Source organism: Callorhinchus milii, unplaced genomic scaffold (assembly GCF_018977255.1).
Source record: "Callorhinchus milii isolate IMCB2004 unplaced genomic scaffold, IMCB_Cmil_1.0 Scaffold5, whole genome shotgun sequence".
Taxonomy (NCBI): Eukaryota; Metazoa; Chordata; class Chondrichthyes; order Chimaeriformes; family Callorhinchidae; genus Callorhinchus; species Callorhinchus milii.
Genome location: NW_024704746.1, coordinates 67373715 through 67396925, shown reverse-complemented (window position 1 = coordinate 67396925; position 23211 = coordinate 67373715). Strand labels below are relative to the sequence as shown.

Sequence of the window (23211 nt, the reverse complement as noted above, 5' to 3'; positions counted from 1 at the left end):
ATAAATAACATTTAGGGCTTAACTTTAATGGAAGGTGAGGTATATTCATAAGTCCTGCTGCTGCCCTTCCGTGTCAAGAAATTCAAAGGACTAGACCTGTCTTTTATATTTGCAATACAATGAAGTGCACTTTTACCGTCGCTGCCTGTCTTTTGTGAATTTAATCCCAGTTTATCCAAGTTGATTCCTCCCAATAATTTTATGTCCATTTGTTGTTGATTTTCCCACATATCTTCAGGATATTGCAGCTTTTGCACTTGCATGCAATTTGTGTAATGGTTTCTTCAGCTTTAAGTTACATACCTGAATAAGTGTTGTTCAAGGGATGTTTATTCATATTTGTTTAGCCAACCACACACACAGCCACTTCACTTTACAGTATATTCTGTGAAGTGCTTTAAGACATCTCCACGACGTGATAAGCCGCTATATCAAATGCAAGGATTATACTTGTTATATTAGGCCTAATAACTGCTCAGAATGAACAGTCACATAATGCTCACTTCGATATGCTGAGAGAAAGCAAAGTGAACAGATGGAAAGCAACTGCTAATAAATTGAAGTATAACTGTTACCTTTAATGCAGAAAATACATGTTACCTATGTTTTTTGGACTAATAATGGCTTTTTTTGTAGTAACTGCATACAAAAAGTTAAATTTGTTTTGGTTAGCTAGGTTTCTGACACAAACCCATCGCTGTGCTCAATGTTGAAACCAGACTGAGAATTCCACACATGTATTGTTAGATACAGGTGGGAATTTGCTGTATCTCAAATGGGATACACACACTCCCTGGAATAATGAACCCTGCTTACCTAATCCCAGAGAATATTTCACTTCATGGCTGTTTATGGGTTATGTCTATGTGCAGGCTGCCTGTGTGCCTGTCATGTTCCCCACAAAAAAATCTACAATCACACTTTATAGTAAATCATGCAAAGTGCTTTGAGACATCCTCACTACGTAAAAGACACTATATCAAATGCAAGGATTAATATTGGGCTCTGGTTGTCAGAAGCCAAAGCTTAGGGACCTCAGAGTGTGGGTTGGATGTACTGTTGGAGTTTAACCAGCTAAAACCACATAGTATAGAGAATGACAAAGTCCAGAATTCAAGTGGCAAAGTTATAGTTAAGTGGTCAATAATGGGACACAAATATAGCTTCTGTTTAAAGTGATGCATATAATCATGCATCGACCAGCAATAGTTCCACCAAATGAAAACTATCCGACTTAAAATGATGACGGACCAGGTAATTTATAGAGCTGATTCAAAAATGGTGGATTTCTCTCCTTTTTCCCCTCCCTTTTGCTCCAGCCCACATTTCTTTTTCCTTCGCATGGTATAGTGGCATCTTCTATGGTTCTATCCCAAGTGAATGTTCTTCATTTGTTATTCTGGACAGCGATTGTTTGAAATATTCGTACACAGGAGCCATCACAACTAAACGTGCTCTTGTAGTTGTAGGCTTAGGCATGAACAGATATAAGATCAGTTTTGTGACCATCTCGGTCTTTGTGGTTCTCACAGCATCATTTGATGTTTACCCACTGAGCCACGCGAGTGAGCAGCCTTTGCTTTTTCTTAGTGGTAGTAATTATCCTCTGGATCGATGTACGCTGATTTCAAATTTCTAGAAAGCAATTAAGTCATTTTAGTTGATAACCCTTCTGCACTGTGGCTTTTTGTAACAGTTATTTGCTTTTTATGACGAGAAGACATTTGCCCTTGCCAAAAATTTAGGAATAGAAGTAGGGGCAAAATGTAATGTCTTTTTAATCAAATTGAAGTAGAATACGTTACTCTGCAGATTTTGTCAATTCACCTTGCACTAACAACTAAAAGTAGTATGATTGTAATTTCATTAATTCTTTGAGGCAAATAATTGCTATCAGAAGCAATATGAACGCACTTCTGGGTGGAAGTCCTGCATTAACTCCAGAAGATGTGAAGTTAACTGTTTAAATTCTTGAGTGCCCAGGTCACCCACGGAAACACCTTTTAAGTTTGTAATACAATATAGGAAAGGAGGTGTCTATCTACATTATAATTTCAGTCTCATTCAATACAGATCAGTGCATATCTATCTAAGTTTGCATATGCAGAGTTATGCTTTCTCCCAAGAACAGCTTGGTGTGACCATATAACTCGCACCACTCTCAAAGTAGTTTCCGGTGTCAAACCTTTAACAAGGATAATTGTCCTCATTGAGCCATTCCTGACGTTCTTGCTCAATCAGCTTTTTTAAAATAAGAAAAAGCTTTGGATAACCGACTACTTCCAGAACACAAGATGACCCTGTGACAATGTGCCCTGTCTGAGTGTGGATTCACTTACTTAGAGGGTTTGTGTATATGCTGCTGTACCGAACATGTGGACATCCATCTGGCTTCCAGTGCTTAAAAGAAGGACTGACTTACTAGGCTATGAGCAACAAGTGTATTTAACATCATTGTTTTATTATAATAATTGCATTTGATATAGCGCCTTATCACATCATTGAGACATCTCAAAGGATTTTACTGTGAAGGCAAACGCAGAAAAGGGCAGATAAATGGAACTGAGCGGATTCCTCGTGAAATAACCTGCACAATGGGCCGAATGACGTTCTTCTGTGCTGTAAGTTTCTATAATTCTAGGAATGGCCATATCAGCAAGATACTAAAGAAATTTATAATCAATGCACCTAGTAGGACATATTATTGCATTTAGAGATGATGGATAAAGCGAGAAGAGAGGGCATATTTTTCTCATTCAATCGATCCAGTCCTGCAGATTCTGAGGTAAAAAGCAAGCTTGCGATGTGTGGAGTTTTTGCACATGGAGTTATTGTTGATCTTGGAGTCTCAAATATATTTCCCCTGGTGGTTATTTGGCCTGTCATATGTGGAAAATCAATGAAATGAAGCAAGTCCATTCTTAAAACAAATGCTACATATCTCAATTTATTTTAAACTGCCAGTGTTTACTGAATTTATACTGAAATTTCCAATAATTGGTCGGAAAATCGCAAAGCATCCCAGAACATTTTTTCAAATTGTATGATGCCTGCTTAGACTTTCTGTAATTGTAGTAATAATAATACTTACGTTTGATATAGCACCTTATCACATCGTTGAGACATCTCAAAGTGCTTCACAGGATATACTGTAAAGGGAATTAACTGTGTAATTTGTGGGCGAAACCTACGTTGTGGGCCAATTCTGCAAGCTAACATAATGTAGGCTGTTACAGTGCAGCATTGGAGTAAAAACAATTTCAGTATTCTGTGTAACAGTCCAGAATTGATTTATGTATTAGGTTTTGAAGAGTTTCATTGATGTGACCTACATCAAAAATACTGCAGAATTGGACTCATGGTAATGTTTGCTGGAACTAGCTGGCATTCTCTATACGATTACTTGTTAATTGGATGTAGTGGGATAATGTTGTAATTTCTGAAATCATTTACAATTTTTATTTTGGACCACTAAGGTATTAACTGAGTTGCTAAATTTGTGTTCTCCAATTGAATGGAACCTGTTGAGGATGGAGATAATGTGTTTTTGATCTCACCTCCTGGCCTCAGTTAGAGACTCTTTTCACCGGAGTTCATCCAAGACTGGAATGTACACCTTGTAGTGGCAAACTCAGGGTTGTAACGGAAGGAGATTGTCAGCTTGTTTTGCTTGAAGTGTTAAAAAACAGTTTGAAAAATCTTCACAATTCGCAGATACACTATTGCATTTGTGTATTTGCAAACTTTCTTTCTGGCATTTATTTTACTCTGTAGGCCTCAGTCTGATGAAAATCTATAAATGGAAATAATGGGAAGAGCTTGTGATAACGTATAATAATATAATCCTTGCATTTGATATGGCATCTTATCACATCTTTGAGACGTCTCACAGTACTTCACAGAATGTATGATAAAGTGAATTGGCTGTATAATTTGTGAGTGAAACGTGGCAGCCAATTGCGCAGAGCAGTGTCCCACAAACAGTCATAGATTGAGTGACCAAATTATTATTATTTTTGATGGGATTATTACCTCCAGAAAAGCAATCTGCCAATCGACTAACAACTAGGTTCCTACTTACTGCTAGGTAAACAGGTGTGTGGCATAAGGAAACTTGCCTAAGGTTTCGCCCTGCCTGGGAATCGAACCCAAGTCCTCTCGCTTGCGAGGCGAGTGTTCTAACCACGAAGCTACAGAACTCCACTTAGCTTCTCCCAAACCTTTCGTGCCAATTTATTTTATAGTGCAGTAAAAAAAAAACATGATTTAGCATGGCTCATATATCTGATAAAATTATATTAAGCCTTTGAAAGGTTTTATATATTCAATAAATGTTGTTGAAGTTGACCTAAAAAGTTGACATTTGTAAAAGGTGAACATACCTGTGTAGGTAAAAATAGTGGCCACACTGCTATCGCACACAAGAACAAACAAATGAACGCATGGCTGGTGTCTTTAAACGTGTCAAACTAATATGAAGCAACGAAAGAATTCTTGCATTATGAATTTAATGAGTAGGATACGTATTATACCGAGTGTAGTAGCAAATTAGCTTTCAAAAGGAAACCTTGGATAAATGGAATTGCTTTGTTTATATTGGGCCTCTGGCTGCTGAGCAATTGGAGGCTGGTGAGGCATCCCCGCTTTTCTATTTGAAAACTCCAGTGCTTTTCTTCAGGTTACGTATGGAACGCATTTTGTCACCAAATTATGGGTGACATTATGTTTTATGCATAATCAAAATGTCACTGCAATTCAGTCCTGTAGCTTAGTAGTTAGAGGACCCGGGTTCAATTCCCGGCAGCACGAAACGTTGGGCAAGTTTCCTTACTCCACCGGTTACTGTTTACCTAGCAGTAAGTAAGGAACCTGGTTGTTAGTCAATTGGTGGATCACTTTTCCGGAGGTAATAATTCCTTCAAAATAAATAAAAATAATTTGGTCATTCAATCCATGGGACACTGTTGTGCACAATTGGCTGTCGCATTTCGCTCACAAAAATATCCAATCAGTTCACTTTACAGTATATTCTGTGAAGCTCTTTGAGATGTCTTGAACATACAATAATGAGCTAAAGGATTATTATTGTTTATTTTCTCCAATTGGCTGCTACATAACAGTAGTGGAAGTTGAGAGCTGTGCCCAATATATTAGGTTCTGATTCTGCTTCGTTATTTTACTGTCCCATTGTCTTTAGTGGCTATCTCAGTAGTCAAGTTCCTAAGATAGGCGGGTCCGCAGTTACTCCAGGGCACTGCCTTTGACAGCTCATTGCCAGGACTTAGAAGGGCAGACAATAATAATAATAATAATCCTTGCATTTGATATAGCGCTTTTCACGTTGGGAGGACGTCCCAAAGCGCTTCCCAGGACACACTGTAAAGTGAATTGACTGTATATTTGTGGGCGAACGCGGCAGCCAATTGCGCACAGCAATGTCCCACAAACAGTCGTAGATTGAAAATGACCAATTTATTATTGTTTTGTTTTTTTGGAGGGATTATTATTAGGCGTGTGGAGTAAGGAAACTGACAAGTCACTGGGGGTAGGGTTCTTCCCACTCAGCTCCGATTAACCCTGCAAGCCAAAGCTCTACCAGGTAGGGTGATCCTAGCTAGAGAAGCAAACCAGGAAACAGTGCTTTAATGGCAAGCAGTACGGTTTTAGCTGATTAGACTACAGTAGTAGCCTGATTCACACTTTAGGGTCCCCAAGCCTTGGCTCTTACTAACCCGTGCCTAATACTTTCCAGAATAAGGTAAGCAGGATGCGTCTCTCTAGAGAGCGAGTGGCATTCCATTCCAGCAGATATCTCTGGAATGTGTCAGTGCGATGCATGGACTTCTCACTTTGGTTTGGATACTGAAGCATGTTGATGAGTTTCCGCTTGTGTCAGACACCGGCTGACCAAAGAAAATTACTATTTCCAAAACTTGAATAGCTGGCAAAGGTGGAAGATGTTTCTTGATGTCAAAGTATGTTTGCCTCAGAGTATGCTGGCTTTTTCAGATGAAGCTATAGTATTAAACCCAAAGTATTCCTGAAAACTGATTGATTACTGGGGTCAATTGTTGCAGAACTCTGTTTTGAACCCAAACCAGAAGGATTGATTGAATCTGATTGGAAAAAAGATGAGTCAAATTTTCAGTTTTGATATTATAAATGTTGGCTTTTGATAGTATAATTGTTAGGTTGATTAAGTTGAGGGTCATCAGTCCTTGGGAATAGATCATTTTGCGCAATTGAAATTGCAGGAACAGTTACAAAAAATGTAAAATCTCTACCACATATGAAAGTATTGTACTTTCAGCGTTTTAACTATACTTGCATAATAAAACACTAATTTCAAAAGTTTTTTTTCAGTGAAATAGCTGTTTAGATGCATATCCAAGACATTTGGGGCAATAGATATTTGGATAGTCTTCTTTGCCTGGAATAGCCTGTTAGTAATGCAAATATAACAAACTATCTGCAATAACAATATGGTTTTCTGCCGACTCGCTCACTAGCTTAAGTGACCTACTCTAATCGTGTGAACGACTGAAGGGTTCTATGGAGGGAAGACAAAATGATGACTTTCTGTCACTTTTTTTTCTCTTGCTGTAACAACAACAACTTGAATTTATATAGCGCCCTTCACGCTGGACGGTGTCTCAGAGCGCTTCCAAAGAATTCTATTTGTTTCCTTTTCGTAGTTTTCCCAAGAAATGTCCTTCATTCTTTCTTGCTCTTTTCTCCCACTCCTTGTTGTTTGTTTTGTCTTTCTTTTGTATTTGCCCTGGAAATATCCATGTGCAAAATCAACACATGGCATGCGGCAGGCACAAGATCCCCAAAATTGCTTTACACGAGTTGCTTCCATCACAAATTTGGAAGTCAGGGATCATATTCCTAATGGCTGTTTAGTGCTGAGAATTGCAAGAGTATAGGTGACTGTATGCTCAGCCACTTTATAATAATAATCCTTACATTTGATACAGCGCCTTATCGTGTCTTCGAGGCGTCTCAAAGCGCTTTACAGAATCTACTGTAAAGTGAATTGACTGTATATTTTGTGGGCGAAACACAGCAGTCACTTGCGCACAATGGTGTCCCACAAACTGTGGTGGATTGAGTGACCAAATTATTCTTTTTATTTTTGAAGAGATTATTACCCCCCGGAAAAGCGATTCGCCAATTGACTAACAACCGGGATCCTACTTACTGCTAGGTAAACAGAGGTGTTTGGAGTAAGGAAACGTGCCCAACGTTTTGCCCTAGCCGGGAATCTAACCCGGGTCCTCTCACTTGTGAGGCAACCGTCTAAACCACTAAGCTACAGGATTCCAAATTATATACTCAGTCGATTTAAACCCATAAAAGTAGATGGGGAACAATGGTATATAGTAGGAGGCAGAACAGCTTAGTCAGATAGACCTTTTAGTTGCAGTGGGTTTGGATGGCCAGTTTAGCAATTCTTTTTCAAAATGATATTCTAGTCTGCCTTCAGAAACAAAACGTTCACGTTTCTCCAAACAAAAGATGGCTTTTGCATTTTTAAAAATTTTTTCCTCTTTTTCTCATCCAAAAAGTTATTAAAATTGCTGCCAATGTCTAATGAAAAGGAGGACGCTGCAACTGTAAAGGAAGTGTTTGTGCAGGTCTGGTTCACATATTGTGTGTATAAATGGTCCTATTGACTAAATGATCCTATTGACCAACAAAAGGTTGCCTGTCGCCTTTAATAGCCTGGGGCTTTATATCCATTACGCTGGGTTCTGTGTTCCAGTTATCTGATTGTCTGTCTTTTTTATTCTTTATCCATCAGGGAATTTTTTTTGACAAAATCAAATTCGACTTTAATTGCTTTCCAAGTATAGAGGTCTTTACTTTTTGATTTTAATTTAAATTTACTAACAGGATTCCTGGTCAATAAGACAGTTAGTTGCAGATATTCCATCTTCTGAACATTAGACAAATTGATTCAAGTCGCAAATTTGTTTGTAGAACTACAAATCAGATTTTTGTTATAAAATAGCTCTGTTTTTTCTCTAGTATCTAATTTCTTAACTGTCTTTTTTTTCTCTCCACGACCCCCCCCCCCCCCCCCGCTCACCCCTCCCTCGTCATTTATCATTTCATTAATTTGCTGGTAAGAAGTGGGCTTCTGGCATCTGACAACACTGCTATTAACCTGGTCACTAGTTATTGCATGTGAATTGCCAGAGGTTGATTGATTCTCATTTTCCTCTGGATTAGGCATCCACCAAGGGGACATTGCATGTGTGACATGATCTCCTACTGACCCTGGCATTGTATTTCAGACCTTTAATGGACTTCACTACTACACTAATAGTGCTGATTTTCCTCTGCACTGTGGAGTTATCTTTTCGTTCAACTCCTTTTTAGTGTTGTGTTTTTAAACACATCCAAAATGGACTCTGTATTATGTTTCTATGATGTTGAGGCAATTGATCAAGTTAGTTTTATGTAGCATATTGAGAATCAACACTCAACTCGTCGGTCTGTCAATGTATGTTTTTAAGGCATCGGCAGCATTTTTCTCCCATCCCCAAGAACAATCAGCTATACATTATCACTAAATAAAGCTAGTGATTGTTAGAACTGAAAATAATTAATTATCTGTCAGATATTGGGAGAAGATAACACCCTTTATCTGTGCTTGCTATGAAAGTTACTGCCTGCAGAAGCCATGAGTCCAAAAGCAACTATCTGCGCCATAATGGTGGAGTCCTGTAGCTCAGTGGTTAGAGCACTCGCTTTGCAAGCGAGAGACCTGAGTTCAATTCCAGGCAGAGGGCGAAACCTTGGGCAAGTTTCCTTACTCCACACAGAGCCTAATAATAATCCCTCCAAAACCAAAAACAATAATAAATTGGTCATTTTCAATCCACGACTGTTTGTGGGACATTGCTGTGCGCCATTGGCTGCCGCGTTCGCCCACAAATATACAGTCAATTCACTTTACAGTATATTCTGTGAAGCGCTTTGGGACGTCCTCCCGACGTGAAAAGCGCTATATCAAATGCAAGGATTATTATTATTATTATAATGCTTGCAAACGAATTGGGTTTGAAGGAGGGGAGTTATTTTTTTAAACTAATACCGGCCTGGTGTGGAATTTTAACGTTGTAGTTTGGAGAAACACACGCAAGAACTGGAAATGTGAAAATTCTACAAAGGGCACGAATCTCAAAATTGAGATCAGTTCATTTCTGACCTTGAAAGTAACATCAAATGTTCGTCTGATCGAGCATAAGAAAGTCTGTCACCATTGAATTTCAATGTGAATGTTGTCACCACAGTGGCAGGATGATGCTCCTGTTATATACACTTGACCTAAGATGCAATTCTCTGCTGTTCCTACCTTTTGCCTTTTTTCTCTTTGAACCGGGGAGAACTGTACAAACACTCTGTTTTACATGTTTGTCTTTTTCTAATGTGGCGCTGCACGTGTATGTAACTGATTTCTTTTCTGAGTTGTTACATACAACCAATATTTTGGGAAAATGATGGCGCTCACCTGTAGAATTTTTAATGAAGTTAAATCTAGACTAGGACGCCTAGACATGAGAGCTTCTATCATGTGCTATTGGAGTAGGGCGTTTCATCAATTCTAACTTAACACCTTGTGATATGATGTAGCTTTCTGGGGATCTTCTTTTCCAGAACAACAATATTGTGGTGCGTTAGTCCTTCATGATGTCTGTTTTGTGCTCCTTGTTAATATACCTTTGTTAATATTTGCAGGTATTGGGATGGATACATGTGTTATTCCCTTAAGACACGGTGGTCTTTCTCTGGTTCAGACAACAGATTATTTTTATCCTATTGTTGACGATCCTTATATGATGGTGAGCAAATTTAAGTCTATTTGTGTGAAAGGAATTGTTAACAACATAATTGGCGAGAGACTTTCCTGCTCGGATCTAATGTATTAACTGCTTACTGTTATTTTGTCTTTTATGTAGAAAATGTTTCAGTTTTGTGAGTGACGTTTTAAATCGTATTCATCACACGAGTGATTGCCAGGCTGCATTGGCTCCCAAAAACCGAACGGATCGACTTTAAAATCCTCACTTGTTTTCTAATCCCTTCGTGCCCTCACACCTAACTACTTATACGATTTGCCACTCCACCACCCACTGCCTCCGCTCGGCCGGCTCCAACCTCCTGTTCGTCCCTCGCCCCACACTCCGCTCCACCATCGGCGGCCGTGTCTTCAGCCACTATGCCTCGAAGCTTTAGAACTCCCCCTCAATCCCTCCCTCCGCCTTACCCCCTTGCTCCCCACTCTCAAATCCCATCAAAAGACCTTTTGATCGTCCTTATGGTCACCTCTCCCCTCCCTCTTGCTCGGGGTCAGACTCTGCCACTGTCAAGCGCTCTGAGATGCTACTCTGCATGCAGGGCACTATATAAATGCAAGTTGTTGTTGTTGCTTATGCCATAGAATTTTTAAAATAATAATAAATAAATAATAAAAATAATTTGGTCACTCAATCCACAACTGACTGTGGGGCACTGCTGTGTGCAATTGGCTGCTGCGTTTCACCCACAAAATACACAGTCAATTCACTTTACAATATATTCTGTGAAACTCTTTGAGAGACTTCTCGAAGATGTGGTAAGCTGCTATATCAAAAGCAAGAATTATTATTATTAATTTAAATGGGACTGTTTAAGAAAAGAACATATATATTTTTCAGTAAAAATCACTGAACCCTCTTTTTATTGAGTTTCCTCCTGTTAGATATGAACTAGTAATGAGTTACACTCCCTGCAATCTATCGCTCATTTTTTTTAACTTGATCTGTAATGGCTGATTTGTACATCAACTCCCTATTACCCACCCTTGCCCCATATCCCTTGATACCTAACAAATATCGATCTACTTCAGTCTTCAAAATTTGAATGGATCCAGGATCCAGCATAGCCTTTTGGGGGAGAGAGTTCCCGATTTCCACTACCCTTTGGGTGAAAACCTGCCTAGTAACATTGAATTATGTGCATTTGGATGTAATAACATAATCAGATTTTTATATTTTCAAGTACCAATTTAAATTTGACAGTAATCCATATAAATTCATTTTGACATTTGAAATCTAATTGTACTTAAAACATTTACGCTGTGCTATTGCTTTCAGCAAATTTGGGAACTTAAGCCTATTGAATTAAGGTATACCTTTGTGATTCTACAAATGTGCTTTATTGTGTATTATATATGCTTCATGGTGGCTGTTTGGGTTATGACCACGTAGTTACAGAAATGGTAAGGTAGGCTGCGGTATTAATATTCTACAGATTAGTAAACATATCTTTGTGTCTTAACTCATAAGCTTAATCTTTCAGCTTTCACTACTTTAGTAATTGGAAAAAATAATTATTCTCATTAGGAATAGTCTAGAAAAATGTTCCAAAGAAGTGTCTGTCATGAACGTCTTTTCACTGGAGTTGGAACTTTTTTTGAATAAAATTTACAAACTGCAGATGTTTTTGTGTTAGTGATGGTCTTTAGTTAAAATTGCTTCCAGCACCTTCTAACTATGGAGGAACGGATGTTACAGGAATATAAAGCAGGCTGGCTATCTTCCAGTGGTTGGTGAATCTATTGATCTTGACAACGTACACTTGTAAAGGGATTTTCCCACATTTTACATGCTTACAGCCAAGGTTGTTGAATATAGTCTGAAATCTCCCTCAAGTAGTAATACAGATAGGTCAGTGTTCATGTAGGAGCTCTTTCAGTGCAGCATGTGAGGTCTGATGAAGAATTCTGTCTGAAATGTCACTTATCTTCCTCCATTCGATGTTTTTTTTAAAATGAGAGTTTCTCTTACTTTGTGTAAGTAGAATAGCAGCCTGACAGAAACTGGTTCTATAAAGGATGCTGACAGCTCCTCTGGTATCTTATCAAAATGACTGTTCTGATGTTTGAGCTTAGAAATGAACATTGCTTGGCTTTTTGACTTGTGTGTGATGTTGGGCAAAGTTACTGCCAAATGCAATCAAGTCCTCCCTCACCTGATGACTACATGGGCACAGTTTAATGCTCAGATGCACCTGATTTATCTGTTCAATTGATGTTACTGTTTTTTGTTAACTAAAAAAATTAATTGTCCTACTTAGCCTACATCTGCAGATCAGTCTATTCCAAGTAATATATTTGTCGGCATTAAATTCCATCTGCCGTTCCTCAGCTACTCTGGTTAAGTGGTGCAGATCAATCTTGTTCATCACCTGGCAACATAACTGAGTCATCGACACATCTATATGCTTTCCTCCATATTGATTTTATGATCAGGAAAGTTCTTGTTAGTTGAGAGTTGTCATCCGTGCTGAGATTTTTAAAATTGTCTTGCCTAAATTTAATTTTATTGCCCCATTGCGAAACCAGTTTCTAGATGATGTGATTCATTCCATGAAAAACCTCACGTGGAGAACTTGAAAATCATTATATTGATTGAGCAGTCCACATTCACTAGTTTAATAATGATAATTCTCGCATTTGATAAAGTGTCTCATCACATCATTGAGACGTCTCAATGCACATCACAGAATATACTGTAAAGTGGATTAACTGTATTTTGTGGGCGAAACATGGCAGCCAATATGCGCACAGCAGTGTCCCATAATAATTTAATAATAATTTACTTACCACCTCAAAGAAATACAGAAGTATCAAAAGTTTAGGAGTAAGAAGTAAGTGAAGTTTAGAAAATCAGCTCCAAATGTGTTGGTGGGATTCTCACCTTCACTACAAATCCCTTCACCTAACTCAGAGCCTCTGCAGCCTTGCTCTTCTACTTTCCCCCTCTGCTCAGCAAACATAGGTCTGTCTGTGTTGTGTGTTCTCCACTCCCATCATTATCAGTTGAGCCTTCACCACTCTCCCTCAACCAGTCTTCAGAAACTGCATAAAAATCTCCCTCATAAACTCTTCTTCCCGCCTACAGTCTTCATGTCCCCACGCCTTTTGTTCAGTGTCTGGCACAGTCTGTGTAAAGCACTCCCAAGATATTGCGCTAACGAAAGGGTGCAATATAAATGCATGTTGTTAATACTGTTATTTACTGTAACTTTCATGTTGAAAAGCAGTTGACAGCATATCAGCATGTGATTGAAGCTTAAAGCCCAGCAGTTGCAAGGTCCGAAGCCACGAGTGAGAATATGAATATCAGTCTCATTTACAACTGATTTGTAATTTAGAACTGTTCTTTCCGGTAAAGACTACACATGTAAAATAATAGCAGTATTGCCAATGAATCCTTTAGCCACAATGAGACAGATCTATAACAGTGCAAGTGAAAATTTGAAACACTATTGAACACTAGTTTTATTCTGCAATACTTAATACATATATTTGGATAGTTGTAACTGACTGAAAAGACATGTTGGTCACAAGAACAGACAATTTATTTTAATACATAAGATGTTCTGATTTTTGTCCTTTTTTAATTTTTCTTTCTTTTGAAAGTGGTGAAGGTGCTTTTTAATATCTTAAGTTGGGGTTTAAAATATGAATATAAATTCAGTCACTGACAATCTGATGGCGAAGTGTTTAAGGGGAAGTATTTTTGGTTGACTCAGGTTTGTTGCTGGAGTGTGAGTTGAGTTGAATTTGCTTTTGGATTTGGACTTGGGGAAACAGCGTACTTTCATTAATGGTTGCAGTGTTTAGAGAGGCTATTCTCCTCTGACTCTCTGGCAATCCTCAGTTGCTGTTGAGTTGGCTGTTTTCATATGGTGAAGTAAAGCCAATGGAAGTTAACATTGCACGTGGAAAATGACCTTTTGTCCAAAGAGAACAATCCATTATTAGACTATTTGATGGTTCATTTCAAAACAATACACACTCTAACCTTGATTCAGTTTATAATATAAAAATTAAGCACTTGTTAACCATGCCAAGAATGAAGAGAATATAAACGTCCCTTGGGTTTATTTTGTGTTCAAAATCAACATAAAGTGTAGATTAAAACTTTGGATGAATAAAAAGGCACAGTGGAGACTTGTAGTGTAGTGTTTAGAGCACTTGTATCACAAGCGAGAGACCTGGGTTCGATTCCCGGGCACGGCAAGCGTTAGGCAAGTTTCCTTCCTCCACACGCCTCTGTTGATTAGTTAGTTGGAACCTGGTTGTTAGTTGATTGACGGGTCACTTTTCTGGGTGTAATAATCCCCCTTTTTTTTAATGTAAATTGCTAATTGTGCGACCACTCTTTGTTCCCCTTCCCCCAAACTGATTGCATTTCTTTGTGATTTTCAAGAGGGGTGGAGTAGTGATTTTAAATAAATATGACTAATTCACGTGACTTTGTTTTTTCAAAGAGGTTTCTCTCCCCTCCCCCCACCCCATCTAATATCTTAGTGAAACCTAGCTGACTAGTGCCAGTGTAGTCATGGTTATTTCTACGATAAATTGAAGGCGAGATTGTTCAGGAAATTGCATTGATAATCCTAATCCTGGTACGTTCCATGAGATTAAGTGCTGTTATTGGGTCTCTTCTATCGCAAAATAGGTGCGTGGATTTTGTGGCTGCCCACACGCGGTTCCTTTTCTAATGTGATGTAGTTTTGCATGAAATTTCTCCATAGGTTTGGTTGGGTGTATTATTTAAAATTGCTTGCGACAAACTTTCAATCCACGGTAAGATCGCTCCATCTGAGAGCAAATTAACGGATACAGCCAATATTTATGAAGTCTGTCCAAATTTCATTTCAACTGCATCACAGCACACAGAAGTCTACATTTGTATCGTGTTTAGATAGGTTTGAGATTCCCCATAAGGGATTGGCTTAAACCACAATTTTATGTTCTGGTTTGATGAGAATTCTTTTTATTAGACTTTGTTTGTTTTGAAAGGATCCCTTTAGTAAGTCGTTTGGTAATTGGTACGATTGGTTAATCCAACCCTCAATTTTTTTTGCAGGGCCGAATAGCTTGTGCCAATGTTCTAAGTGACCTTTATGCCATGGGGGTCACAGAGTGTGACAACATGCTGATGCTGCTTGGCGTGAGCAATAAAATGGCAGATAAGGTAAGCTGCAATATTAACAGGCGTCCAAAACGTACTTACAAACACACAGGGTGCACCCAATCCATGGACATTGTGTAGGTTAGTAACAACGCTAAATGCACGCTTCCAAAATGTTTTAACATTTGTTCAAAGTAAAAATAGAAATTGTGCAGTTCTGTGTCAGAATCGGTTTGTTATTAGAACGATGGAAAATCCTGCTCGACTGGAAACTCCTAATATTAAGGTGCAACTACTAAGTCAACATCATGGCTCTCGTTATTGTGTGTGTTAACATCACATTTGACAGATCTGGTTGCATATATTAGTTTGCACTTCTTCCTCTTACTTCTGTCCAGAAGTTATTTCAGAAAATGTACCTTTTATGTTTCAGCAGCAAAGTACAGTTGCCAGTTTTCAAAGGGAGAGTGAAATAATGTCAGATAAATCTCACCAATAGAGTTGCATCAAAGGAAATCTAGACTGAGCTCTACATCTTTACTGGGGACTAGGTGATTTAGTTGGTTGGTTCACTGGCCTTTTATGGTGAGTTAGATTGAAGCCGTCTCGACTGGTAGAAGAGAAGTGGCTTCTGTCTGGTTGTAAAGGTGCTGCACAAAATGGGTTTCTGCAGTTTGATTCCAGCCCAACTCTGAAATGTGCTCCACATTTGGCAGGGTTGAGGGTGTAAAAATAAGAAGAGAAGCCATTCATGTTAGGGGAATAGGGTATCCACAGAGTCCCTTTTTTTTCTCCCTACAACGCATTGACCAACCACTGAAACGTGGAAGAATGATAATAATTGTATTTAGAAGTACTTAATTGTATTCAGTACAAGTGTGTAACTGTATTTAGACATCCAGAGGATCGGTGTGTTTGTGAGTGATTGCCATTATTTTCATGGCAGATAATGTTCACTGTGACATCCTCCGTAACACAGATGGAGTGATGAGGCGAAATGCATCTCTAGCGGCTTGTTTCAGCTCCTCCATAGTCTTGGATCGCTAATTTGTAACAGGGAGTAACATGACTTTGTGGACACCCTGTAGGATTTACTCTTCCTAAATTGGGGTGGTTGGGTTAAAGAGAGTTCCGCTCCACATCTGATTTGGGAAAGCGTGAGGGTCAGAATTATGAGGAGAAGGTTGTATTCCCAATGCTGACCGAATTTCCTCATCTCATTGAGCAATGAAATTATCCACAAAGTTTTTCTCTTCCCTCACCCCCTTTTTGTTAGGGGGAAAGTAACTTTAATTCATGTGATTTGTTTAACAGTACAAAGTTTTATTGCGCATGACTCGTATCCAAGTTTTTGGCATTTTAATACCGACTTAAAGAGAAGGGAGTTTCTTCCTGACCAACTTATCTTCAACATAAAATTGGTCATTCACTTCACTGCTATCTGTTAATTGGCTGTCTTGTTCTCCTACAAACTCACTACACTTCACAGTGAATTCTTTAAGCACATCGAGAGATCCTCCCAATATGAAAGAAGCATCAAATCCAATTATTATAATAATGAACCTGTGTGTTTTTAAAAAAAAGGAAACTAAAGCTCATCAAACATCTTAAAGTTTTAATTGTGTTTTATATACAGGAGCGGGACAAAGTAATGCCACTAATAATACAGGGTTTTAAAGATGCGGCGGATGAGGCAGGTACAGCAGTCACGGGCGGACAAACGGTATTAAACCCTTGGATCATATTAGGAGGTGTGGCCACTACAGTCTGTCAGCCAAATGAATTTATCATGTAAGTTGAATCACTGGTACGTATGATGGTTTGTAAAATATTGTCTGGGCTTCGATATTTTCATTTGGTGCCGGCCTAGTTCAATTGGCAGCACCTTTCGCCTCCGAGGTTGTGGATTCAAACCCACGGTGGAAGTTTGAACTCGCGGTTTAGGCTGGAACTCCAATACAGTGCTGGAGGAGCGCTGCATTGTCAGAGGTGCTGTCCTTCAGATGAGACGTTCAATCGAGGTCACATCTGCCTTTTCAGGTGGATGTTAAAGATCCCATGGGGTTATTTGTGAAGAGAAGGGAGTTTCTCTCTCCCAGTCACCAGGCCAACAATCCCCCAAAATAAAATTGGTCATTCGCTTTCATGGCTGTTTTTTGGACATTGGTATGTGCAAATTGGCTTCTATGTTTGCCTACAAAATAGTCACTACACTTTACAACAAATGCTGTGAAGTGCTTTGAGACCTTCTCCCGGCGTGAAAGGTGGTGTATCAAAAGCAAGAATTTATTTATTTAGTTTTGAGGAAAACTGCAAAGTTGTGTTATACAGGCAACGTCCCAGTTGAATGTGAGTTGGAGGTTTGAGACAAATTCTTAACATTTCAACAAGGATATATGAGATTGTGCCCATGAACTGTCCATCTCATTAAAAAAAAATTGTGGCTCTGCTCTCACCTTAGCGTAGGCGCTGTGAGACTAGGTTTACAAAAAAGATATGAAGTGAAAACTTCTGCCATTACAACCATATCACGTACTTGCGTCCAGCTGGCATGCAATGTACAGTGAAAAAGACCAAGACTCTGAATGCCTAGTACACTAGAACACCATTCACTAGTGACAGGGATTCTTCCCACTCGACTCCTGTTAACCCCACAAGCCAAAGCCCTATCTGTGGGTAACAACGGGGCAAGGGTGATCCTAGCTGGACAGACAGTGTAGGAAGCTTGCCAGGACTCTCGGTAGCAAGGTGTGTTTAGCTGGTTAAACTGCAGCAGTGTCCCAGCGCACACCTGGAGGTCGCCAAACCTCAGCGCTCACTCAAGCTCTCCAGAATTTTAACTGCTCAAATACTCTGCTGTTTTTAGGAGAAGGGGGTGGGGAGAGGTTCAAATCCACAGAGGAACATTTGTGGGGAAGAAAGCAGGTCCTAGAAGCCCCCGTCCCACACACAGGTCTTAGTATCTAAACGTTCACAGAAAACAAAGATCCTTTTGAAGTATTGCGGTTTTGAGAGGTCAATTGTTGAGAAAGTATGTTTTCCTTTGAAATCGGGATTCACCATCTGGCCAAGCCTGCAGGTAGGTTCCTGCGCATCTTTGTAATCAACTTGTCTGTGTTCCGTGTTGCTATGTTTTTTGGCTTGTTCACAGCCTAATCATACCGTAATGCCTTTTCGCAATATTTTCTAAAAACGTTGATGCGACGAAAATGTTTAAGCACAACTTCAAACTCCTTTGAGGTTTGGTTTAAAACTTAAAACCTAACCCTTGGATGCAAAGGCAACAACAAATGACGTGTGTACAGCGCCTTCCATGTCGGGGGGACGTCCCAAGGCGTTGGACAGTCAGGGAGGGATTCAGACCTGAACAAGCCCTTTGATTCCTGTGTGTTGAGCAATCATGGCAAATTGACATTTGATCCTTCAGATTCCAGTTTTGTGTCTCTAAATTGCTATCTTTATTCCATGCGAGAAAAGCTTTGCCGTTGTTTCTTTCAGCTTTTCTTTTCCTTACCTTCTGCATCAGTCCCTCATGCCCTCTGTTCCTCCATTAGTGCCGCACTTTCAGCCACCTCGCCCCGAAACTCTGGAACACTCTTCCTCTACCTCTCCGCCTTGCCCTTCCTCTTCCCTAACTTAAGTGTTCACAAGAATGTTTAGTTAACTTGCGGCATCGAAGCCCATTAAAGTGACCTGACTGCAATCTGTCATAGCTGCTACGCAAACATGGGTGCGACCTTCCCAGTATTGTTTGGGGAAAGCAACTTGCTTGGATGAGGTTCCTCACTTTGTGCGCGCATATTTTCCTCCCCTTTTCACAGATCCAGCAACTGGCTTTTTCACAACAGCACAGAGGAGATTCTTCTCATTGCATCAACCTGCATCCTATGACTCCATTGTGTATTACATTGAAGACTAGTGCACCATGGCGCCCTCTGCTGCAATCGTTTATCTGCTTCAATCTATTTCCATTTTCTGTAACGTGTTCCACGTATTTGAGGGGTGTAAAATTCTGTATTATAAATAATAATAATAATAATAATCATTGCATTTGAGATAGCACCTTATCACATCTTCACAAGACGTTTCAAAGAGCTTCACAGAATATACTGTGAAGCTTAGTGACTGTGTGTTTTGTGAGTGAAACATATTGGTTGTATTTTTATTGTATGCAAAAGGCCTCCTATCTTCTCATTGGCAAATTATGCACTGTATTGTTGGATCTATCTACATGCCTGCCATGTACTTCATATGGGAACTATCTGATGCTCTCTGCAAGTCCTATGAAACTGGCAGTTTTCATTTGTTTTACCTCTGTCAATAGGTGTACAATGTTTTCATTTCAGAGAGAGACCTGAACATTTTTAAATAGGAATTTTATTTTACAAAATCCTATATCTAACTTCTTTATTTTTTATAATCATTTCTTCGAAATGTGAGAGTCACTTGGCATTAGCTGTTTGGACAAAACTCCTCATTGGAATTGAATATAATAATCCTTGCAATTGATATAGCACCTTATCACGTCAAGGCATCTCAAAGGACTTCACAGGATTTACTGTGAATTGTAATGTCTTTATTTTATGAGTGCATATATGCTGTCTAAGGAGTGTTCAGATAAGGTATTAAACTGAATTCCAGTATGCATATTCACATGAGTCTTGAAGATGTTACAAGATTGGTTTGGATGAAGAAGACCCTTTGGCCCGTCTGATCTTGTCCTTCCAGAATACCCACCACACTGCACTCCCATCACAGCTTCAAGCAGTTTATTGAGTGCCCTGGCCTCAACCACTCTTTCTGGCAATCTGTTCTTGCCGTTAAATGCTGTCTTAAATAATGAAAAAATGTCCTGGTATATATCCTGAAATTGCTCCTTTACAACTGTAAACCTATACCCTCTTGTTCTACTGTCTTGGTTCAACCTAAAGTAATGTTCTGGGATTACTTTTACAATCCCTCTGATTTGTCTTCTCTGAAGACTGAAAAGCTCCTGCTAATCATTGCTCATAGACCATTCCTCTAACACTGGGGGTCATTCTTCAAGGATGGCACTCCTTGGAGAACAGTAGGGAGTTTTCCTCCCATATTTCTCTCATCCAAAATTCACCCAAAAAAAACGATTTGATCATTTATCTCATTGCTGTTTGTGGGATGTTGCAGGTGCAGATTAGCTGCTGTGGTTGCCTACAAAAAGGTGACTCCACTTCAAAAATAAATCCTTGACTGAAGCATTTTGAGATGTCACTATGATGAAGCGCTGTATCAAATGCCACTGGTAGGAGCCTGTTTTTCCTCCCTATCCTATACAGATGGACTTTTGTGAAGTTACGTATTTAATTTGTAAACGTGAAATTCCTTGCAGGGATTGTGGGGATTAAAGATCTGAAGAATACAAGTATAGATTATTTTGCTCTCAGCAACGTGACGAGTGGTAAAACTAGTAGTAGTAACTCGTGCTGACTGCGATAACTTGTGGGTGCATTCTTACACTCCATCACACCAAGAAATGGATAATCACCTAATGGCCAATGCTTCATGTGTGTATCAACAGGCAAAAATAATGATAATAATAATAATAATTTTGCCCACCAAATATACAGTCACTCCACTTTACAATATATCCTGTGAAGCACTTTGAAATATCTGGAAGAAGTGATGCGCAAGGAATGCAAGGATTATTATTATTATTGCACAGGTATGAATCAAGACACTGGATTCCAGGCAGGTTTCAGCATTCTGAGAAGAATCCTTTAGGAAAGGGGTAACATGAATACAGTTTATATTCATCCGAGCCTACCCAGTCAAGCCTTCCTGTCTTCAATAAATTAAACTTAACAATCTGAAGGTTACGTGTAATTAATACAGTAATCTTGGTTAATAGAGCTATGAGAGTGTGCAAGCACAATAGCCAATTGACCAGATTAATACATAAAATGTACTATTTTATAACTCATTGAATTTACACTGTTTTGCAGGCCAGATAATGCAGTGCCTGGGGATGTTCTGGTACTAACAAAACCACTGGGAACACAAGTTGCGGTTGCTGTGCACCAATGGCTTGACATTGTAAGTACCTGAGCACTAGTGGTGCAGCTGTTTGTCATGGAATGTATATTTTGTACTAAATTTTATGTGTTTCAAGCACTACCTCCTTTCCTCTAAAATCTGATTTTCAAGGTACCTACCTGGTTATGTTTTAAAAATTACCATTAAAGCTACATTGATGTGTTGCATTGCGTGAGAGAGGGCATGGGAGAAGGGATTTTCTCATGATTATAAACCAAAGTTTTGCAGAACATGTGGGCACTATTTAATATGGCCTGAAAGCATCTTGGGAAGTAAACATTTCTTCAAAGAATTCTAATGGTTGAACGCTTGAATGATATAATTATACTATGATAATATTGCTTGGTATGTTGACTGCCCCGTGTCTGCTTTTTCACAGCCCGAGAAGTGGAACAAGATCAAGCTCGTTGTAACTCAAGAGGATGTAGAGTTGGCTTACCAGGAGGCTATGATGAACATGGCGCGGTTAAACAGAACGGGTATGGGCTGTTTGGTTTATGCGTTCAGTAAAATCTAAGCCTTTAAATTATTGGCGCTGTAAAGGTTGCACGTTTGTTTGCTGATTGCTGTTGTATCGAGGGATTTGGGATGCTTGGGAGATGTTTCTAGATTTGGTAGGGGTTAAAGGTGTTGAAGATTGAGACACAGCAGCTATTTAAGAGATCGATCGGAAATGCTGAGGTCTGGGTGGCCGGTGGGCCATAGGGTGAGGGAGTACAGAGGTTGGGATGTATGGGATAAGTTCCCCCCCCACCCCCCAGACGTGGTAAGAGAGGGTAATAGACTTAGTGATGGACAGAAGGATGTGGGAAGTAAGGGAAATGAAAAAAAGTGGTCAGAGGTAACCTGTGGGTAATTGAGATAAACAAGTGTGGAATTATAAAACCCAAAATGTCCCTTCTTTCGAGCATAACGTTGTGCATGAACCCGTAACAACAGTTAATGGCTGAATATTTGAAATTCTCAAACTTTACAGTTTTTGTTAAGAGTCGGAATATTTTTGTTCTGCTTTTCGGAAGAGCCTGCCATCCCTTGTGTAACCAACAGGGGGCACACTACACCTAACAGATCCAAATTAATATTCCTTACGTCTGGTTTAGGACCTTTCGCCATGTGGCTGTGCCAAAGCGCTTCACAGGATACACTGTAAAGTGTATTAACTGTTTTGTGAGCAAATGTGGCGGCCAATTTTGCTCACAATGTCCCTGCGAACCTCCTCGAAGTGAATGACCAATTTTAAAGGTTTCTGGTGTAAGGAGAAAAGGACTCGGCTGTTATGCTTCAAATATGACATTCGGGGTTCCTTACTCCGCACGCTTCTGCTTACCTTGCAGTAAGTAGGAACCTGATTGTTAGTCGTTTGGTGGATCACTTTCCGGGAGTAATAATACCTCCAAAGAAAATCCACGGATGTTTGTGGGACGCTGCTGTGCGAACTTGGCTACCATGTTTCTCCCACAAAATACATAGTCACTCCACTTTACAATATATTCTGTGAAGCGCTTTGTGACACCTCAAGGGCGTGATAAGGCACTGTACCGAATGCAAGGATTATTTGTTATTAAATGATGAGCTAACAGGATGCTTGGAACAGATTTTTAATAAACTTAAGTTTTTAACGCTCAAAATTTTCCCTTTCCGTGCGCCGTCCGCTAACGTTTGTCTGTCCGCCTCTTGTTTTCCCAGCTGCCGGCCTCATGCACACCTTCAACGCGCACGCAGCGACGGACATCACAGGTTTCGGGATTCTCGGGCATGCTCAGAACCTGGCAAAGCAGCAAAGGAACGAAGTTTCATTTGTCATCCACAACCTGCCTGTCCTTGCCAAGATGGCAGCTGTGAGCAAGGCGTGTGGCAATATGTTTGGCTTGATGCATGGGACTTGCCCTGAAACCTCAGGTAAGGACAATTGATTTGTTAGTTATAGTCCACCGAATATGATCGTAGAATATTACAGCACAGAAGGAGACTGTTCAGCTATCTGGTTCTTTTGCCATTTGCTTTTTTTAAAGTTTTTTTTGCTGGAAGCTCCATTAAAACCCATGTTGAATGCGTGTTTCTCCATTTGTAAGAGTACTTTGCAGCAGTGCTTTTTAATAAGGTTTTCCCTTAAGAACGTTTAGACGTTGCATCAATGACGAGGATTATAAGGCATCCCCATGGT

The 23211-nt window shown here is 39.5% G+C and overlaps 1 protein-coding gene across 1 annotated transcript in view; it reads left to right on the top strand.

Moving 5' to 3' along the window:
- Positions 1-23211, top strand: part of sephs1 (selenophosphate synthetase 1) — a 29232-nt gene that overhangs the window by 4165 nt on the left and 1856 nt on the right. The window contains exons 2-7 of the mRNA XM_007911341.2: positions 9751-9854; positions 14934-15041; positions 16615-16769; positions 20957-21047; positions 21427-21526; positions 22734-22946. Of these exons, the coding sequence (XP_007909532.1) occupies positions 9751-9854; positions 14934-15041; positions 16615-16769; positions 20957-21047; positions 21427-21526; positions 22734-22946 (771 nt within the window). The remainder of the gene's footprint in view (positions 1-9750; positions 9855-14933; positions 15042-16614; positions 16770-20956; positions 21048-21426; positions 21527-22733; positions 22947-23211) is intronic.